The 21,569-nt window shown below is 33.7% G+C and overlaps 1 protein-coding gene across 1 annotated transcript; it reads left to right on the top strand.

Annotated features, from left to right (window-relative positions):
* The first annotated feature begins 10,003 nt into the window (after positions 1-10,003).
* LOC107137851 (olfactory receptor 4K17) lies at positions 10,004-10,945 on the top strand. Its single transcript, XM_015480287.2, has one exon. The coding sequence runs from the start codon at positions 10,007-10,009 to the stop codon at positions 10,943-10,945; it is 939 nt and encodes a 312-aa protein (XP_015335773.1). The 5' UTR covers positions 10,004-10,006.
* Positions 10,946-21,569: the final 10,624 nt, after the last annotated feature.

The raw sequence follows: 21,569 nt of genomic DNA, 5'->3' as shown, positions 1-21,569 counted from the left end.
TTTTTTTTTTTTTTTAATAATTTTTATTGTTGGTTGTTCAAAACATTACATAGTTCTTGATATATCATATTTCATATTTTGATTCAAGTGGGTTATGAACTCCCATTTTTACCCCGTATACAGATTGCAGAATCACATCGGTTACACATCCACTGATTTACATATTGCCATACTAGTGTCTGTTGTATTCTGCTGCCTTTCCTATCCTCTACTATCCCCCCTCCCCTCCCCTCCCCTCTTCTCTCTCTACCCCATCTACTGTAATTCATTTCTCCCCCTTGTTGTTTTTTTCCCTTTCCCCTCACTTCCTCTTGTATGTAATTTTGTATAACCCTGAGGGTCTCCTTTCATTTCCATGCNAAAGAAAGAAAACTACAGACCAATATCTCTAATGAATCTAGATGCAAAAATCCTCAATAAAATTCTGGCAAATCGGATACAAAAACATATCAAAAAAATTGTGCACCATGATCAAGTAGGATTCATCCCTGGGATGCAAGGCTGGTTCAATATACGGAAATCAATAAATGTTATTCACCACATCAATAGAGTTAAAGATAAGAACCATATGATCATCTTGATAGATGCAGAAAAAGCATTCGACAAAGTACAGCATCCCTTTATGTTCAAAACTCTAGAAAAACTAGGGATAACAGGAACATACCTCAATATTGTAAAAGCTATGTATGCTAAGCCTCAGGCTAGCATCATTCTTAACGGAGAAAAACTGAAGGCATCCCCTCTAAAATCTGGAACAAGACAGGGATGCCCTCTCTCACCACTTCTGTTCAACATAGTTCTCGAAACACTGGCCAGAGCAATTAGACAGACAAAAGAAATTAAAGGCATAAAAATAGGAAAAGAAGAACTTAAATTATCACTATTTTCAGATGACATGATTCTATACCTAGCAGACCCAAAAGGGTCTACAAAGAAACTATTAGAGCTAATAAATGAATTCATCAAAGTGGCAGGATATAAAATCAACACGCATAAATCAAAAACATAGATTTTTCAAGTACTCCAAGTTGCTTGTGGCTGCTAGCTGTAAACTGAAAGTTATTCCAACAGGTAATGATATAACAAGTAACTTTACCAAATTTCTTAGGTTTTGCCACATCAGTTTCAGATATTCTTTTACCACAAAGTGGATTTTTCATGATAACAAAGATCCCTAAGCAATCCTTCACATAAAATTTTAGTCATGGGAGAGATCATTTTAATCATGGGAAAAATAATTTCTCAGCTTTTGTGGAAAAAGTGAAATTTTCAATTTTCTATGTTATAAATCTCTCTTTTGAATTTGTGATTTACTTGTTATGTTTTCTAGTATATTCTATTTTACGGACTTTTTACCATTTGTCTCTTTTTATTTATTAAAATGTTACCTTTTTATTCATTTTTAAAGTTTTGTTTATAGATGTTCTTCCTCATCGATATATTTCAAATGTATTCCTCAATATTTTATTGTATTATTATTGTATTGTTTTTTAATTTGTTATTCAATGCTTCCAGACTTCACCTTTGGATACATGTAGAGTAGAAAAAAATTTCATTTATGTTCTTTAATGAACCACTATTCCCAGGAACACCTCCGATTTAATCTGCCCTTCCTCCATTGTCTTCCTTGGTCAGCATCACAGCATATATCTCTGTGTGCATCTCGGCTCATATGTTTGTGTGTGTATGCACGTATAAAACTGAGAACTATGTTTCTATTCAGTTCCATGTACCTTTTGTCTTATGACTACTTTATTAATTTGTGGACTGTCAAGACTGTCAGTTTATATATGGTTAAACAACTGGTTGACATGTTCACAATCTTTATGTTCACAATATTTTCTATTCTATTTAAAGTTGGGTTAGTATAGCATAAATCTTTATGATAGATTTACAAAAATGTTTTAAAAGTTATTGAGTATGTATATTTGGGATAATACTGACACATTTTGCTATGTTGGTTTTCCTACATATGAGCATTGACATAAGAATATCTTTCTGTTTATTTGAATCACAATTTATATTACTTAAAAGCTTTATGATTTACTCTGTAATGCTCTTCTTTTATTTTCAACTTTCAAATATTTGTTTTAAGTTTGCTGTTGCAGGTAATTAATGAAATTTATATTGCTATAATATATTTCAATTACTGGTTTTGGCTACTGCATTAGTGTTGCAATGAACTGCAAGTGTCTTTTTGACTTACTGATTCCATATCCCTTGAACATATGCCCAGGAGTGGTGTTGCTGGATAATTATACTCTATCTTAGTTCAGTGTGGTTATTGTATCCATTTGAAATCTAGTTAGGTTTGTTTGATTCTCGTGATTTCCATTTTATGGTCTTTCCCTCCTTCTTTGTTTAATATGTATGTATTGAATCTCCATATATTCCATAAGTAATATATATGAGCATATGTATGCATATGTGTGTCAAGTGTTATATAAAAAAAATGTATACTCACAGAAATATTACTCTTCTTCCATCTTCTCTCAAACCTATCCAGTACCCCATCCTTTCCATTTCATAGCCATTTTCCATTTGAAAAAAAACAAGTTTGATTATTTTGTGTTTTGTTTTCTGCCCAGATATACAGATATGTAACTTTCACCTTAATTTCCCTTTTATCTTGTAAAAAACTACAAAAGGTAACTTTCTGTAGAATTTTTTGAGGGGGTAGGTACCAGGGATGAACTCAGGGGTATCGACCACTGAGCAACATCCCCAGCCCTATTTAGAGACAGAGTCTCACTGAATTGCTTAGTGTCTCACAGTTCCTGAGGCTGGCTTTGAATTCTTGATCCTTCTGCCTCAGTCTCCTAAACCACTGGGATTACAGGTGTGCACCACTATGCCCAGTTATTACTGTAGATATTATTTTGCTTTTTTTCCTTACAGCAGTGCTTTCTGGAGATATTATATCATATGATCTTCAAATAAGTCACAGCAAAATTTCCTGTTCTTTACCATAGCCACGTCTTAAATGGTATAATAAAAGTAATATGAAAGATAATGAAAGAAACACAATTCCATGCTCTCTGGCAGCGTACTCAGCCTCAGTAAGCCATCCTATGACTGGGTCTAAAATGTTCTTCCTGAGTCTGACTGCTCTTTCCACCTACTTAAGCAAGATAGTCTTTGCTTTATTTTGTTCCTCAGCTCATTCAGGTTTGTATTTCTGTGTCATTGCTGGACTGGCCTTCAATTCAAGAGCTTGTATATCCTTAGAATTTGCTGCAAATTTGTCACAAAGAAAATATTCTTATTTTTGCAGATGAAGTTGTATTGACATTTTCTATGAATTTGTACCTGGTGCCTAGGCTGATGTATTTTACTCTGTAATTGATTCAAAATAAAGGCACTGAAAACCTGCTCCTCCCTTTTCCCATCACTTCTAAGGGTGATTTGAAAGAAAAAAAAAGGTTGAACCTCATTCTAACTCCATGCACATACATTTTAAATTATTAACAATGATTATTATATATACAAGAACCTGTCTTGTCTGTGACTTCTTAAAAGTTTTTGAAAATCTTTATATTTTGATAATATTACTAGAGTAACTTGACTTGTCAAAAAGAATAATAAAAAATGCAGTAAAACATGATATTTCTCAAAACCCTCACAAATAAGGTGCAGATGCATGGCTTCGATATTTACAGGTATCTTCCTGTGGAAGACATATGTAATGTATGGGAATGGAAACTAACTTTGTTAGAATTAGTATCAGTAAAGTCCCTGTGTTTGTAAGGTTGGCAATTTAAGTGGTATTTTGCCTGTGGTACCACAGACAGATTGAACATGCAATCAACAGTGAGAGCAGTGCTCTTCATACAGCTGTGCATAAGTCTATAATCTCATAAAAATCGGATTCCCTGGTATTTCCATATATTTCATCATCTTTCAAAAGGTCCATTAGTCCTTCCAAGTAAAGGTAGCCAGATTAGATTTCATTGTCTGTACCTAAAAGCTTTACAGTTACAACATCTTCTTACATTTTCCATCTCTTATTTGGTTACTGAGAGGGACTAATGTGATAACTAAAATAACAAGCAAGAATAATGGCATAAAAGTATGCATTTATCTCCCTACCCCCATTATTAAAACTATACAAACTACCCATGTGAATTAAATGGATTTTGTTGTTTCCTGCAATTTTCTTACAGTAACCTGCTATTTCCACTATTGCTTTACTTAGTCTTCATTTTTTTTTTCATATAAAGTAAAAACTGTGATGGCAAACGACTAGAATCCCTTGCAACCAGGCTGGACAGGAAGAAGTTGTTGAAGGTGTCCTGAAACTGGACACATTTACAGTTTTGTATACATCTAAGGATTTTTAAAGCAGGTATTAGCAGAAAAAAAATTATTCAATCTATTCAATTGTTGTGAAGACATAGTATGAAATACAGGCTAAGAAACATTGATTTTTGTAACAGAATGGATTATTATTTGTGATAAGCCAGGGAAAATTAATTATCTTAGTAAATTTACTAAATTTGATAAATTTTTCTCATCTTGAGATAATTATAAAAACAATGAAAATTCAATCTTTTATCAACTAATAATAATAATAGCAGTAATGATAATCACATGAACAAACACATTCATATTAGTTCCATGTGAGGACTAAAGGAGAGAATTATAATAAAAGGTGGACCCCATACCTATTATACAGAAAGCTCTTTGTGCACAGGCTATTTATTTTCACTAGACTATCATCTCCTGAAGGGATAGAGGCCTGTTTCTGCCTTTGAGTACCTTATGTTAGCCTAGTGACTGGCATAGAGTGGCACTCAACAAACATTTGCTTTAAGTATTATCTGATTAATTGTCCAGAAAAGGAATGGAACTAACAAAAGCTTGAGGCACTGAGAAATGGTGGCTTATAGGTGCAGTGTAATGATTAAACTCCAAATCCGTACATGCTGTTCTGCAGAAGATACATTCTCTGCTGCCTTGTATCCCTCTGAATGTCCTCTCTACCTTTCATAACCCCTACCCCTACTACTGTGTATTCTCTCCTTAGTAAAGTGTAACCGCCTTTGTGGCACCTTGTAGCAAAGGTGACATTTTTAACACCTGAGGATAGTCCTAAGGTCCCACCTCAGCATGTTCTCATCTCATACACATTTAGCTTAATCTCATTATTCAATAATAAAGAATGAAAAAATAATGATTCTACAGATAGCTTGGATAAGAGAAAGAGAAAAAGAAGTCATCAGCCCCAAAATCCTTCTTCAGTCTCCCTAGTACGACCAACTGCATCTGCATATTCAAACTATCATTAATGCTAAAGACTGGACAAGTACTTTGTAGCCCTGAAGCATTATTCCCTCAACAAACCAAATTCCCATAAGAATCACCTATTGAGAGTTTGCAGAGTTTTCTGGCACTTACTGGCCACTACCTAATTCTAACAGACTATACTAGGAGGTCTGAAGTTTAGAGTTTATATAATCCAATGAGCTGTACTTTATTATGGAACTCTGAATTCAGAAGGCTCATGACCATCTCCATTTCCCTGCTAGAATTGTGTTTCTTATATCTGAACTGGTAAGAAGGCATTGTTAACATTAAAGTCTATGCATTTGCCTATTAGAGATCATACACAATAGCAATTGTTCAATAAAAGTGTTGTGACCTGATATGTAAAAGGCAGAATCTCAGGTTTCAGAAAACACTGCAGAAATTCTGAAAAGTTTTCCAAAAGAAGAATTAAAAACAGATTTTTGTGTGTCTATGTGTATGTGTGTGTGTGTGTGTGTGTGAGTGTGTGTGTGTGAGTGTGTGTGTGTGTGTTAGTTACTGGGGATTAAAACAGTAGCAGTAAAAGCTAATGATAAGATTTACAAGAAGTTCATAGTAAAGGGGTTGACACATAATAATATTAATGTATAAATAAATTTATTATCATTGAGGAAAAATATTGAGCCTTTGTTATATGTCAGACACTGTGCTAGGTGCTAATATGCCAATAATAATATATCAAACAATTTACAAAAATCGAAGGGAGAAAGAAATACATAAAAACAACTGCATACAGATTGTAAGGGTAGTGCTTTGGGAACATAGAAGAGAGAATTATCAATTCTGACTCAGTGTGTTAGGAAATGTGCCACTGAGAATGTCTCAATTTAGAATTTGTGCATGAGTAGCATGAGTTAGAAAAGCAAAGGATAGCTCATTGATTGGCACATATGTGTTTCTTCTTAGGAGGGACTCGCATTTCCTGAAATCTTTCTTTCTAAATGTTTTATGGAGAGAGCTGGGCTGCTATTAAATGAGTTTTTAAAATAGCCAACTCTCAAGGACTCTTGCTAATTTCAGAGATTCTGAGCATCGCTATTCCTAGGCAGAAGTTCTACTTGGAATTTTATTTTGTTATTATCCTTGTTGATTAGGCTCCATCCAGTTCAGGAGAGAAACTGCTCCAATCAAAGAACTTTTGCCAAGAAGTTGGGAAGAATGAAGAGCTTAGGAAACACAAAGATGTGCTAAACAAGAAGTGCAGACCTGTCCTACACACCTCTTAAAGCCTGCAGGAAGCACAGAAGTTAGAAGATCAAGAATTCAGCTTTACTTCCACGACTCCACCAATAATTCCCTCCCCTCTCTGAGCCTTGGCTCCCTTCTGTTGTGTGAGCTGCTCCGTGGCATTCCCAGTTCCTCTCCACAGTGGGAAGAGCAAGGATTCCACACCCACTTTCTCTTCAAAGTAAGTCAGCCTGGAGAGAAAATGATGAAAATGGAGACCTGGAAGGACTGAGTAGGTGAAAGTCAAGAAAAGTTTGAGCCTTGTCATTCACTCAGAGAAGTGAGGAGAACAGGTAAGGAGGCAGATAAAGAGAAGCAATGTTTGTAGGGGGGCGTTTCAGTGGGGCGTCCTGGTGAGAAGAGGGGTGGTGGAATCTAAAGTCTGACATAAGTTTCAGAGATAAAGTATTAGTTCCTGACTCCATCTACTATACAACACATTCCCTTGGAGGTTAGGGAGACCCAAGGTCTCCTGAATTGGTCAGAATCAGATAGCACAGTGGGAGTCCAACTTCACAAAGGCAACCAGGAAACATTTGATCAGGAAAGGAGACACCTCCTTAACCAGGCAAAGTGTGCATTCCATGACTGTGTGCTCTGGAAATCTTTAGTTTCTGTCCCATCCCAGGTTGACAGAGGACTTAGACCCACTTGGCTACACAGGGGTGTCTGACCAGCAGAAAGCATTGTGTACAGAGTTCTGCAACAGTGTTGTGGTCAAAAACCAGTAAGACACACTATTCAGGTGATAGCATTCAAATCAGAAACTGAAGTAAATGTGCTGCTGACAATTTAAATTTAGAGAGGACCAGATCACCAGCTCAAGTCTTGAACGCAAAATAAATATTTTCCCCAGAGAAGGTTTACACACTCCTTCTGCTGTGGTGTAGCAAGCAGGGGTAAATGCATTTGTTATCAGACAGGAGAACTATGTGAAAGATGAGAGGCAACATCCTGACTCTTGTTAAGTTTTTCTCTGAATTTCAAGTTATAGCTGATACAATATTCATGTACCAAAATTTCCAAATTCATGGCTTAAAATTGAATCTTGTGAAATAATGGAAAAATTAAGATTTTTTATTATGTACAAAGTGTTCTGGGCATGACCAGTGTTTTCTTGTTGCCTAAAGTTAATAGGATGAATAATGAGATTCAAACCAATGTTGATTGTTTGTTGATTCAGTTGATGATACACTTTGTCACAGTGTATTATAGAGTTCAATTTAACTTATTGTGAACAAAGAGAAAAGAAACATGGCAGAGCATCAACCCCATGCCAAAGAGAGATCATGTGTTAACTACATCATGCAAGAATTTGCTTCAGAACAGCAGAGTTCAATTCAAATAGCAACACAGCATGGAAAATGACTCAGTGTATGAATGCAATATTGATGCTATTTATTCCATTATTCAGTGTTTCCTTTTTACTAGGTAATTGCCTACTAATTTTAATAATTGTATTATCAAAACTTATAGTGTTTAAATGCCTGTAATGGTATACAAACTATTCTAGAGATAAGCCTTAACTCCAGGCTTATGGACATTTAAATTTGCTGTCATTAAGTCTGGAGTTTAAATCCCTGTGCTTTACCCTAATGAACTAAGTGAGCAGTAAGAATAGTGTCAACAGTTAACATTTACTGGGTGCCAGCTGTGTGATGAATTTTGTGCTAAGGACTTTTTATATACTATATTAATTGAAGTTTTTCACCTCTAAGTCATATTCTTTATGTTAGTTTTATGATGTGGCACAGTATTTAGAAGAGTGTCTAATATACATAGTACCAGTGGGTACATTTTGGTGGTAGAGAAAACTTAAGCATGTTTCCCCCTCATCATCTAACACGAAGTCCTTCAGACAACTCAGCATTCAGTGACAAGCCAATCATGGAATTCCTGCAATTCCTTTATTCTTTTTGTTGCTCCATAAATAGCCCTTAAATAGAGATTTCACTGAGGTCAGTTACAGATCATGTGAAGAATGGAATCAGGAACATCTCAAAAGAGTATTTTTCAGAGAAGATAGATATTTTTTTTTCTATTTACAAAGAAGTTACATCCCTGTATCTAAATCCTTAAGCCCATTTGGCATACTGTATTTGTTCATAAGTGCAAGGAAGCACTGTAGAGGTAAGGGCTAAATCCTACAGCTGAAAATTTGCGGTGGATGCAGTTTGGATCTAGCATATAGCTCTGTATGTGTTCTATGAGTGACTGTTAATTCAGTGGCTATTCCACAAGTGACACATTCACTTTTATAAATTTGTCCTACTCTGTAGGACATTGCAATTTTGTATCTCATCAATCATACTTTTGAAGTTGTGTCTAAAAGTATTTGCCTCACCCAAAGTTTTGCCTGTTCTCTCTCACACTCTCTGTTTTTGATTTTTTAGAGATTTTAGCTTTCAATGTGACATTTAGGTTTATTAGCCACTTTAAAGTTAATTTTTTTAGAAGTTATGAGATTGAGTTTGAGCTGCATTATGTTTGTGTTGTTTTCTTTTATTTTTTGCATATCCATTTTTTTCCATAATGATTTGCTTCAAAGACCTTTTTTTTAAATTTTAAGTATAATCTCATGTTTTATCTATTTTACACAAATATGCTAATCTATTTAAATCTTCATCACCCTAAAATCATTCTTAATTGTGTTTCTGCTCTTTTTATTCTGTCATCTTTCCTGTTCTTGCATCCCCAATACTGAGTGTCCCACTCACTGTCTCAGTTTCTTTATTTCACACTGATTTAGTTTCCCCAGTTTTCAATCAATTAACTTATTTGCTGAAGGACAGAATATGAGTGGATAATCAAGTCTAAAGGATCACACCACTTGATACCAGAGAGAGCTATTTTCAAAGCTCATTCAGATCACAAATATCTTTAAGTAGTATCTCAGCCATCAATCTTTCATTTCCAAAACATTATACCTAGTTGTAAGTTAACGTGTTTGCAAATAAAATATTTGATTTCAGAGGTACAGTAGGATCTCTTCACATTTTCCTTTTAATTTCAATTAAATTTATTTTTAGCTAATAAGATAAAATGTACAAACTTAGGGGTACATGACATGTTTTGAATCATAAACATTTATCATTTCTTTATAATGAACACATTAAAATCCTTTCTTGTAATTTTTTGATATGGATGTGCAGGTTTTTCCATTTCTTAGCTATTGTGGATAGTGTTGTAATAAACATGAGAGTACAGATGTGTATTTGACATACTGGCTTCATTTTCTTTGGACATATACCCAGTAGTAGAATAGTTGTATCATACGGTCCCTCCGTTTTTAGTTTCTTGAAGAATCTCCATATTGTTTATCATACTGGCTGTACTAATTTATATTCCACCAACAATGGACAGGTATTCACATTTCTCTCCACATTCTTCCCAGAACTTAGCAAACTCTATGGTGTAAGTAATCTTTTTTCTCTATACAGGTCGTCTGTGAGCAAGCCATGTGATCAAGTCCATGGAAGTATTAAATCAGACTCAAGTATCAGAATTCATTTTGGTGGGACTGACAAGCTTCAAGGATGTAGAGTTTCTTCTCTTTCCACTCTTCTCAATTATCTATTTGTTAACAGTTTTAGGTAACCTTCTCATTATAGTTACTGTTTTTTTCACCCCAAACCTGAACACTCCCATGTACTTCCTCCTTGGGAATCTATCTTTTGTAGATATGACCCTTGCTTCCTTTGCCACGCCTAAAATGATCATGAACTTGGTAAAAAACAAGAAGACTATTTCTTTTCTTGGTTGCTTCACTCAGACATTTCTTCTTCATTTACTGGGTGGAAATGAAATGGTACTATTGGTTTCCATGGCCTTTGACAGATATGTGGCCATTTGTAAGCCCTTACACTACATGACCATCATGAACAAGAAGGTGTGTACCTTGCTTGCAACTATCCCATGGTTAATAGGTCTCCTTCATGCAGGACTTCAGGTACCATTTGTTGTGAACTTGCCCTTCTGTGGTCCCAATGTGGTGGATAGCATTTTCTGTGATCTCCCTCTGGTTAGCAAACTTGCATGTACAGACACATATTTTGTTCAGATAGTCATTGTTGCTAACAGTGGCATGCTCTCCATGAGTTGTTTCCTCATTTTGCTTGTCTCCTACAGTGTGATCCTCATAACCATCAGGAGGCATGCTTCTACTGGGCAATCCAAAGCCTGTTCCACTCTGACAGCTCACATCACAGTGGTGATGATCTTCTTTGGTCCATGCATCTTCATCTATGTCTGGCCTTTCAACAACCACTCTGTGGATAAGTTTCTTGCTGTATTTTATACCATCATCACCCCTATCTTGAATCCACTTATCTACACTCTACGAAATAAAGAAATGAAGACATCCATGAGGAAACTCTGGAGAGCTTTTGTACATTCTAAAGAAGATACTTAGGTTAAATGCATAATTACAGAGAAATGGGGTATTGCTCAGATCTCTAAAATTTTCTTTTGAAATAGACTTATCCAAGTCATATAGAGAGACACAAAACAGCAGGATTGTAGAAGATAGATATCTGATAATGTTTTGAATGTAAATTTAATTGATAATTTTTAGTGGTTTTAAAATAATGATAGGAGAGTTCTTATAATTGTCAACAATCCTTGTCCTTCAGAGCAGTTTCACAGATACATATTTTAATTTCATAGTATACATTTTAATGAAGTACTCATAAAACTTTGTATGAAATGAAAATAAAGTCAATGTTCAGAAATCTACCATAATTTTCTGTATAGTTTGAGTGATTCAGTACTCAGTATGATCCTAATGTTGGATTTCTTGTTCTCAATGATACTGTCTGAGTCACAAATTATATGTGGTGCCTTCTAAGAAACCAGAATCTGAATTGACCATTGACCTTCCCCATCAAAGTCACTCATTTTTTTCTGTAGCCACTAACATGAGAGTTTGTATAGTTGTCTTTAAGGCTATTAATATAATGCCATTTTACTACCATCTTCCTGATCTCAGTATTTCTATTCCATAAAATTTTGCTCTGACTCCAAATATCAGATTATACTTTGCAGAAAGACAAACCCTGGATTTTGGAAGCAATATTTTTTGTGTCTGTCCCTTTGACCAAGACATCAGCTTAGTGACCATACTGAGAAAGTCCCTGACATGAATCCAGAGCCATTATAGATCTTCTCTCTGGCTCCTTAGTTGCTTCAAAAGCCTCTATCCCTCACATATTCATTACCAATGGGCAATGGGAGTGCCTGGTTCTAGGTATCACTATTATCACTCCTGAGAATTCAGATCTATAGTAGCCCACACTGCTTGTGCTTCTGGCCTCCGTTCCAAGGCTTCCCAAGAACACCATCTATCAGTCATACCACCATCACCTCAAGTGGTCCAGGAAGCCAAATGCTGGGCCAGAAGTACTTATCTCTGTCATAACATCCTTAATAAGACACAAGGAGTCTGGAAAGATGTTAACAGCCATCTCCATAAAGACCTAGATCACCACCACTGCAGAGTTCCATGCTGTCAGTCACTGAAGCTTCCTGTAATCTTCCTCAACACCAACTTGACTTATAGAGGGAAGTAGAGTCAATACTGCTGTGCACTCATGGTAATCACAATAGTTTCAGCCTATCTGACAGTGCCATAGCACCCCTGCATAGGGAAGTGCCTTTCCCACTGAAACCAGCATGTGAAGTCTTGGAGAGGTAAATACAAGGAGTGTACTTAAGACAGCAATTCATGAAAAACCTAGAAGACACACTTCTACAAAAGAACTTAGTGATTTCCCAGTATCGGAATATAAGGAAATGGATAACAATAATCTACCAGGCACACAGTTTAAATTGCTTTAAGAGAGCTCACAGAACTTCAGTATATCTATAAATAATTTAACAAAAAAATCAGAAAAACAATAATTGCCCAATAGAAATTTTACAGAGTGGTTGAAATCATTTTTAAGGGATTAATAACATTTAAAAAGATTTAAACTATGACATCAAAAACTTAAAATATGGGAAGGGATAGAGTGAAATTATAATGTTAAATGTAAATCAAGGTAAAGTATTTATCAACTTAAAATATATAATTATTCCATCTATGGATAAAATGTAAGATAATGACAATAAAAGCCTTCAATCCCTTTGATAGTAATGTTTCAATTCAGATATAGCATACAAACAAAAAACCAATACTGAAAATCAGACCTAAACTACAAACTGGTATAACATAAATATACACAACATTCCATTCGCAGAATACATGTTCTTCTCAAGCATACAAGGATAGATATGATAGATCATTATAGATCATGTGTGAGGCCACAAGATAAGTTCTACTGAATTTAAGATAAAAATCATATTGGATATTTATTCTAACCACCATGGCATGAAACTAGAAATAAATAAGTACAGAAATTTTATATAACTTAAAAATTGCTTAGAAAATAACTATTGTGAACATAAAAAACTAATGAGTCAAGGAAGCAACAAAAAAGGAAATTTTGAAAATACTTAAAAAATAAGAAAATGGATATACAACATATTGTAACTAAAGTGATACAGAAAATATAGTTTAAGAAGTAAGCTTACAACAATAAAGAACAACATCAAAAAAAGAAGAAAGATCTCAGATACTCTACTGTGATACCTAAAAGGAATAAGAAAACAACAACAAAATAAGCTCAGACACTATAGAAGGAATAAAAAAATCAAAGAGTAATCTACAGACTAGATAAACAATGGAAACGATCAGCAAACTCAGAGTTTTGAAAAGGAAAATAAAACTGAGAAACTTTGAGTTACCCTAAGAAAATGTGGGAAAAGTCTAAAAAATAAAAGTAGAAAGAGGAGACATTTCAAATTATAGCACAGAAATATAAAGGATAATAAAAGGCTATAAAGAAGTGTTATCCAACAAAGTGTATTATCTATGAGAAATGGAAAATTCCTAGAAATCACCATCAGGAAACAAAAAATCTGACCAGACAAGTAGTAATTAAGGAGATTGAATCAGTAGTAGAACATGTTCTGCCAGAGAAAATCTGGAGCTGATGGCCACACTGCTGAATTCTTTTTAAAAAATATTTATTTATTTTTTTTAGGTGTAGATGGACACAACACAATTGAAATATTACTATCAAAGGGATTGAAGGCTTTTATGTGGCGTTGAGGATTGAACCTGGGTCGCCCATGCTAGGCGAGCGCTCTACTGCTGAGCCACAATCCCAGCCCCACACTGCTGAATTCTTTTAATAGAAAAAAAAATCAACATTTCTCCAACTTTTTTTCTAAAAAGAATTATCAAGAAGGAGTGCTTCAAACTCATTTTCAGAGGGCACCATTATCCTTCTAGCCAAGCCAGACTACGACACTAAAAGAGAAGAAACTTACTGGTTATTATTCCTGATGAACATCAGTACAGATATATATCCATGAAAATACTAATGAAGTGAATTCACCAGCACATTAAATCTACCACTCACTATAATAAAGCAAGTTGTTCCAAGAAAAAAAGATAGTTCAACCTATGCAAATCTATAAATGGGATACAACATAGTGACAGAATGGGAGTGAGAATTAATATACAATCATGTCAATACATGCAGAAAAAAAAACAGTTAACAAAATTCAAAATGCTTTCTTGGACAAAATTTTAACAAATCAGGCCATATATAACAAGTTCATTGATTGGTGAAAAAGCTTAAAACTTTTTACTTATCAAGAACAAGAAAAGAATGCCCAGTCTACCACTACCATTCAAATACAGTACTGAAAGTTTCATTCAGCTGGTAAGAGAAAGAAATAAAAGGTGCCCATGTTTGGAAGAAAGAAGTCAAATTATTTCATTTCCAGATGCCATAAAATCATATATTTTAAAAAAAACCCTACAGACATCACTAGAAAATGTTAGGTTTTTTTTTTGAGGTGGGCTGGTTACTGGGGATTAAACTCAGAGGCACTTGACCACTGAGCCACATCCCCAGCACAACCCCCACCCCTTTTTGTATATTATTTAGAGATAGAGTCTCACTGAGTTGCTTAGTACTTCACCGTTCCTAAGGCTGGTTTTTAACTCACAGTCCTCTTGTCTCATCATCCCAAGCTGCTGGGATTACAGGCATGTGTCACCACACCAGCTAGAAAACGTTCAATATTATAGCTGAATTTAAGAGTGATGCAGAATAAAAAATTAATATATAAAACTTAGTAGTGTTTTCACATATACAAATGTAAAGAAAATCATGAAACAATTATAATGACTACAACATGTAAAATTTGTAGATGTAAGTTTAACTGGAAAGCTGAAAGATTTTTGTTGACAACAAGTGGATACAAATAAATAGAAATATACCCAGAATTCATGGATTGTTAAAACATCCATATTCTTCAAAGATACGTATCAATTCAACACAATCTTGATTAAAATCCAATGACTTTTTTCTTTTACAGAATTAGAGGAAAAAAAAAACATTAAAATTTCTGTGTAACCAAAAAGACCCTGAAGAACCAAAGCAATCTTGAGCAAACTGACCAAAGCTGGCAACATCCCACTTCTTGACTTCAAAATTTACTACAAATGAGTAAGAATCAAAAAACTATGGTAGTGGCATAAAAAGAGACACATAACTCAATGGGATGAAATAGTGAGCAAAAAGAATTTAGTTACTTTTGGTAAATTTATTTTCAAGGAAGATACTTATAACACACAATACCGAAAGGACAGTCTCTTCCATAAAAGCCAAAATTATTACTGAGAGAATAGAAATACACGTTAAAGCAGAAGAAATGACAGAGAAGGAGTTAAAGAAGTACATGATTAAAATGTTCTGTGAACTCAAGGAAGATATAATAAAGCAGATACAGGCAGCAAAAGAACATTTTGACAAGGAGCTGCATAAAAAATATAGGAAGCAAAAGATCACCTTAATAGGGAGATAAAAAAAATCCTTGAAATGAAAGGCACAATAAACCAAATTAATGAAAATGAAAGTATCACCAACAGAGTAGACCACTTGGAATATACAAAATCAGACAATGAAGACAAAATATATAATCTTGTAAAAGAACGTAGACCATATTAGTGAAAATGATAAGACACCATGAGCAGAACATGCAAGAAATATGGGATAGCATAAAAAGATCAAACTTAACAGTTATTGGGATAGAGGAAGGCATAGAGTACCAAACCAAAGCAATAAACAATCTATTCAACAAAATAACATCATAAAACTTTCCAAACATGAAGAATAAATTGGAAATCAAATTTCAAGAAGCCTACAGTACACTAAATGTACAAAATCACAACAGATCCACACCAAGCACATTATAATAAAAATGTCCAACATACAGAATAAGGAGAGAATATTAAAAGCCATGAGAAAAAGGAATCAGATTACATATAGGGGTAAACCAATTAGGATAACAGCAGATTTTTCAACACAGACACTGAAAGCTAGGAGATCCTGGAACAAGATATATCTTTCATATATCAAGCTCTGAAAGAAAATGGATGCCAAACAAGAATCTCATATCTAGCAAAATTAAGCTTTAGATTTGATGATGAAATAAAAACCTTCCATGATAAACAAAAGTTAAGAGAATTTATAGCTAGAAAATTGGCACTACAAAACATCCTTGGAAAAATATTCCATGAAGAGCAAACAAAAAACAATAATGAAAATCAGCAGAGGGAGGTAGTATCATAAAGGAAAAACTAATAAAATAAAAAAATAAAGTCAAGTTAAATAACAAAAATAAACAAATATGGCTGGGAATACAAACCATGTTTCAATAATAACCCAGAATGTTAATGGTTTAAACTCACTAATCATAAGACATAGGCTAGCAGATTGGATTAAAAAAAAAGAAAAAAGGCCCAACAATATGTTGCCTCCAGGAAACTCATCTGATAGGAAAAGACATATATAGACTAAAGGTGAAAGTCTGGGAAAAATCATACCACTCACATGGACTGTGGAAGCAAGTAGGGGTTTCCCTCCTCCTTTCAAATAAAGTAGACTTCAAACCAAAGTTAATCAAAAGGGATAAAGAAGGCTATTACATACTGCTCAAGGGAACCGTACACCAATAAGACATAACAATCATAAATATGCCCCAAACAATGGAGCAGTGATTTCATCAAACAAACTCTTCTCAAGTTCAAGAATCAAATAGACCACAACATGATAATCTTGGGTGATTTTAATACACCTCTCTCACCACTGGTTAGATCTTCCAAACAAAAGTTGAATATAGAAACGATAGATCTCAAGAATACAATCAATAACTTAGACTTAACTGACATATATAGAATATTTCATCCTGCACCAAGCAAATACATGTTCTTCTCAGCAGCACATGGGATCCTTCTCTATAATAGAGCATATAATATGCCACAAAGCAACTCTTAGCAAATACAAAAATGTAGAGATACTACCATGTATTTTATCAGATCATAATGGAATGACATTGGAAATCAATGACAAAATAAAAAATAAAAATTTCTCCATCACCTAGAGACTAAACAATATGCTACTGAATGAACAATTGGTCACAGAAGATATCAAGGAGGAGATTAAAAGATCTCCATACTGCTTTCCATTTTGGTTGCACCAATTTGCAGTTGCATAGATTTTTTCCAAGTTAGAGAATATCCTGTACCATAGAAACATCCTCAATTAAGAAGTCTTAAAGTTTTCCAGATTTGTACATAGATGTATAAAACAGCTCAATTTGTAATATCTCCAAAGTGAAAAGAACACAAATATCCTTCAGCAGACGAATGGATGACAACATGCTGGTCTTTATGTATGTCTGAATAGCATTCAGCAAAAGAAAGAAATGTTTTATTGATGCAAACAGTGACATGATGAATGTCAAAATAAGTATGAGAGAGAAAGAAGTCAGATTTAATAAGAGTTCAGACTACTTGAGTTCACAGACTGGTAGTTTTCTGTGGAGGGAGGATGTGTGGAAGGATTGGAAAGAGGTTATCCAGGAACAAGGGAACTTTGGGGACTGAGGCATACGTCACTCTCTAGATGGTGATGGTCTTTTTATGACTGTATGCATGTGTCCATGCTTATTAAATTGTACATTTCAATGTTAACAATTCATTATATGTCAGTGCTCTACAAAAATTGCATTAAAAGCTAAGAAATTAAAATAGAGGTATTTTTAACTCACTTCAATGACCTTTTTTAAAACTTAAAGATATTTTAATAATTTTATGTCCGTTTTACAAAAGCCAGTATCTCATGTAATCATAGAATAAACTGAATTACATCAGGACATTTGACCAAGATTACCTGCCTATTCAGACTACCTTGACTTATGTCCAGGCATTGTGTCATATCATGGTTTTTTGTTTGTGGTTATATGTCTCACTGCTCAGTGTATGAACTCTCTGGAAATTGGAAATAAAATCTTCATTAAATGTGCTTATGTAGACAGAATAATAGTTCAAGATTGCAGAAGACATCTCCCAAGTATTTATTGGCCAAATGAATAACTTTATTAATTTTTAATATTGGTTTGATTTGCATGAGATTTATCTTGTCTCTGTTCTGACATCAAGAGTACACAATACTTGGTGTCACTCTTAGAAAGAAAACCCCAAGAGATGTCCAGGTAATTATTTCCATGATTCATGTTCTGTTCAGAGCAAAGAATAGAAAATTTCACCCAAGGGATGACTTCAGGTGGTGAATATAGGTCATGCTGAGGGAAAGCACTTCCACAGACACTGTCTCCATCCAGCAATGGATGTCATCCGAAGCACATTTCAGAAGGAGAGAGAAAACCTAGTATTTAGTAAGTTATCTCAGCTCTCTGATTTTCTCCATTAAGATAACTCTTACAATATTTGTATGTATCTATTTTAAGGATGCCCACTGTGCCTCTGATCTTCCCAGAAGTCAATTTATGGACTTTCCCTTCTATTCTGTTCTTACTGGAATTTCTATGGTTTTAACAATAGTATACACAACACTAAGATGTTCTACCTCAGTGATGCTCTCAAGTCTGCCTGCCAATCAATATGGGCAGCTTCTAGCTATCCTTGTTTTAATGATCCCTGAGTTTGAAGAGGATATATGTTTTTTTAATCAGAAAGTATATAGTATGTCAGATAACTTTTATCATAGATATATAAGTAAAAATGATCACAATTCTGAAGAAAAGTGACATAAAATCTGGTCACTCCAGACTGGAAAACAAAGGAAGGCATTAAGAGCTACTAGAAAATCCCTGTGTATCTCATCAACAACATATTAAATTGTCTAAGTCTTATTATATGCTTGCAAAAATAGAAATATTGAAAGTATTACACAGTTTAATACTATTACTGTTAAAAAATCCCTATGGAAGGATATTACATTAGAAGGAATTAATGCTTTTATTGGTGTCTTTTAATACTCTCTAAAAGAGTAATTCAGTTTTTCTCCTTTGCCTAGATTTTCAATTTATTTAATTCCAGACCTAACATTAGGCCTTCTATGACAATTATTTTAAAATGAGAATTCTAAAGATACTTTATTAGAATATCCTATTCTCTTAGTTCCTGTAAGATGGGAATAATGGCTCCTGAGCAAGAAATGTAAAGGCAGAATGAGTTGCTATGTTCCTAGAGAACAAGGAGGTGTAGCATATGCATCTCCTGTGGTCACTGAATAGGTAGGTGAGTATCAGATTAGACAAAAAGTCAATAGTAGGCTTTTAAAGAAAGGAAATTGTATATATTTTATTTACAGAAAGTGTTTAGCTCACCAATACAACTGTGGCCCATAGCTTTGAAACTGGGACTGTGTCAAAATTTACCACAAAGAATGGAGAAAGGAAGTAATTCTTTATTAACATATTCTGAGTTCTTGAAAGGGTTAAGGGTTTTCTGTATGGTTAAGGGTTTTCTTTACATAATTACAAAATTTTTATTAATTAATTTTACTCATTTCTGAGGTAAGGAAATGGAAACAAAAATAGATTTAATACTAGGTCATAAGGTCAATAAGTATTGAAGAGGGACTTTCTTTAATCAGGTCTAAATTAAAACTGATGAGTTTTCTAATTCTCTTAAATACTGGTTAATATTAACATAGTAATATAACTATTCCACTAGTGTTTTGAGTAATAGCAATTTTAAATTTTTAACAGAAAATAGCAATTACTTGATTTTTTAACAAAAATGCTGTGTAATTTCTTTAAAATGGTACATAGTCATCTTTTATCTCAAACATATTTAAAATCACGCTTTCTCCATTAACTATCACCTATGTAACTTATTTATCAGGTACAGAATAGTTTTTGAAAATTTATCCTGGAAAATTTTGTGTCTACAGGAAATTAACTTATGAAGATCAGATTGTTCATATTTTCAGGGGACATAAACCTATTATATTCCATATCAATGTATTGTCCTTAGAAATTAAATACATTTTTAATAAGAAGAAATTGTTATTTTCAAGCAAAAATACTATTATTATATGTCCTTTTTTCCATAGAAAATGTATATGTTTTTAAATTTATTTAGGAGAATTTTGTTTTTATTTTATCTTTATCTATTTATCTTTTGTCTATTTATCTTTGTCTATTTATCTTTGTCTTTTATCTTTATCTCTGAGTTTTCAATAAAATGACAGAGAAAAAATATTGCCAAAATATGTTATGGGTTTTATTATTCATGCGTTCCTTGGCCCCACCATAGAGATTGGAAGGTATAAAAGAAATTAGGATGGGCTGGGGTTTGGCTCAGTGGAGAGTGCTTTCCTAGCATGTGTGAGGCACTGGATTCAATTCTCAGCACCACATATAAATAAATAAAATAAAAGCCCATTGAAATAAATATTAAAAAAATAAGTTAATACACACACTTAAACAATGCCAAAGGGAAGGAAAATGGATGATTATTTTCCACCATTCAGTTTAAGAAGTCTTGTCCATTTATTTAGAGTTTAATAAAAGCAACATCATTATATTTAAAGATGAATAATCAGTTTTTACTGAAAGTTTATATTCACTCAGTCATAGTCAATTCTCATTTTGCAAATAATATATCATTAGATGGATGGATGGATGGATGGATGGATGGATGGATAGATAGATAGATAAGACTTTGGGTGATGTTCATGATCAGGAGACTAAAATTTCAAAGCCTAGGTATCTTGTGTCCACGATATAATCTAAGGCCAATATTTTGACAACCTAAAGTTTTATGAAATATTCAGAGTTCAAAATAGTTTAAATTAGTTTAAACCTAATTTTGAGTGGCCTTCCACTTAGGTTAAAAAATTTCTACATGAATCTACATTGATTATTTTCTAATCTATTCGGTTCACTAAACAAATTCTACTATGTTGCAGCTTTTAATTTATGATAAATTGTACACCTGTTTTTGCCTCTAGATCATTATGCCAACATGTTCATTATTTGGCTTTCAAGGTATTTATTATGAGATCTTTTCTTATAAAGGTTGTCACAACTTATTTTAAATGTATATATTAAAATTTTAATTTTATGATGTCATATAGAAGAGGTTTCATGGAGGGTTGAAGTAATTATTATGCCCAATATGAAGAAATGGTAATTTTGCATCATTTTTAAGTATGCTGGATTCAATGCCAGTTAACTGTCATCTTCCAAAATAAATGACTTCATTTTTGTTATTTAGTGTAATGATTGTTAGTTCCATGCTCAGCTTTGTTTTTGTTTTTTTAATGGACTGAAGCTACTTTCAGGTGAAGTCATAACCACTATCTAACCTTTCAACCTTGCTGTCTACTTTCTTCATTACTTTCTTGTTAAAGAACTCTCTCAGTAGACCATTTGCAATATAAACCTCATCTCATGTCCTGTGTCTTTGAATGTTAGCAGCTAACTTCGCTTTTGGGGATAATGCTATTTTGGCCAAGATTTCTCTTCCTGGTTATTTTTTTCAATTTCAGATTTAGTTGTTAAATTTCAATGTAAATGTAAAATTCTAAATACAAAGTGCCATTTCTCAATCTTACTAATTAAAAATCTTTTGTTCTCTCCAGGTTATTTTAGAGGGTGAGATAAAT

This window comes from Marmota marmota, unplaced genomic scaffold (genome assembly GCF_001458135.2).
Source record: "Marmota marmota marmota unplaced genomic scaffold, marMar, whole genome shotgun sequence".
Taxonomy (NCBI): Eukaryota; Metazoa; Chordata; class Mammalia; order Rodentia; family Sciuridae; genus Marmota; species Marmota marmota.
Note: the sequence above shows the minus strand (reverse complement) of the source record. Positions and strands in the feature narration are given on the sequence as shown.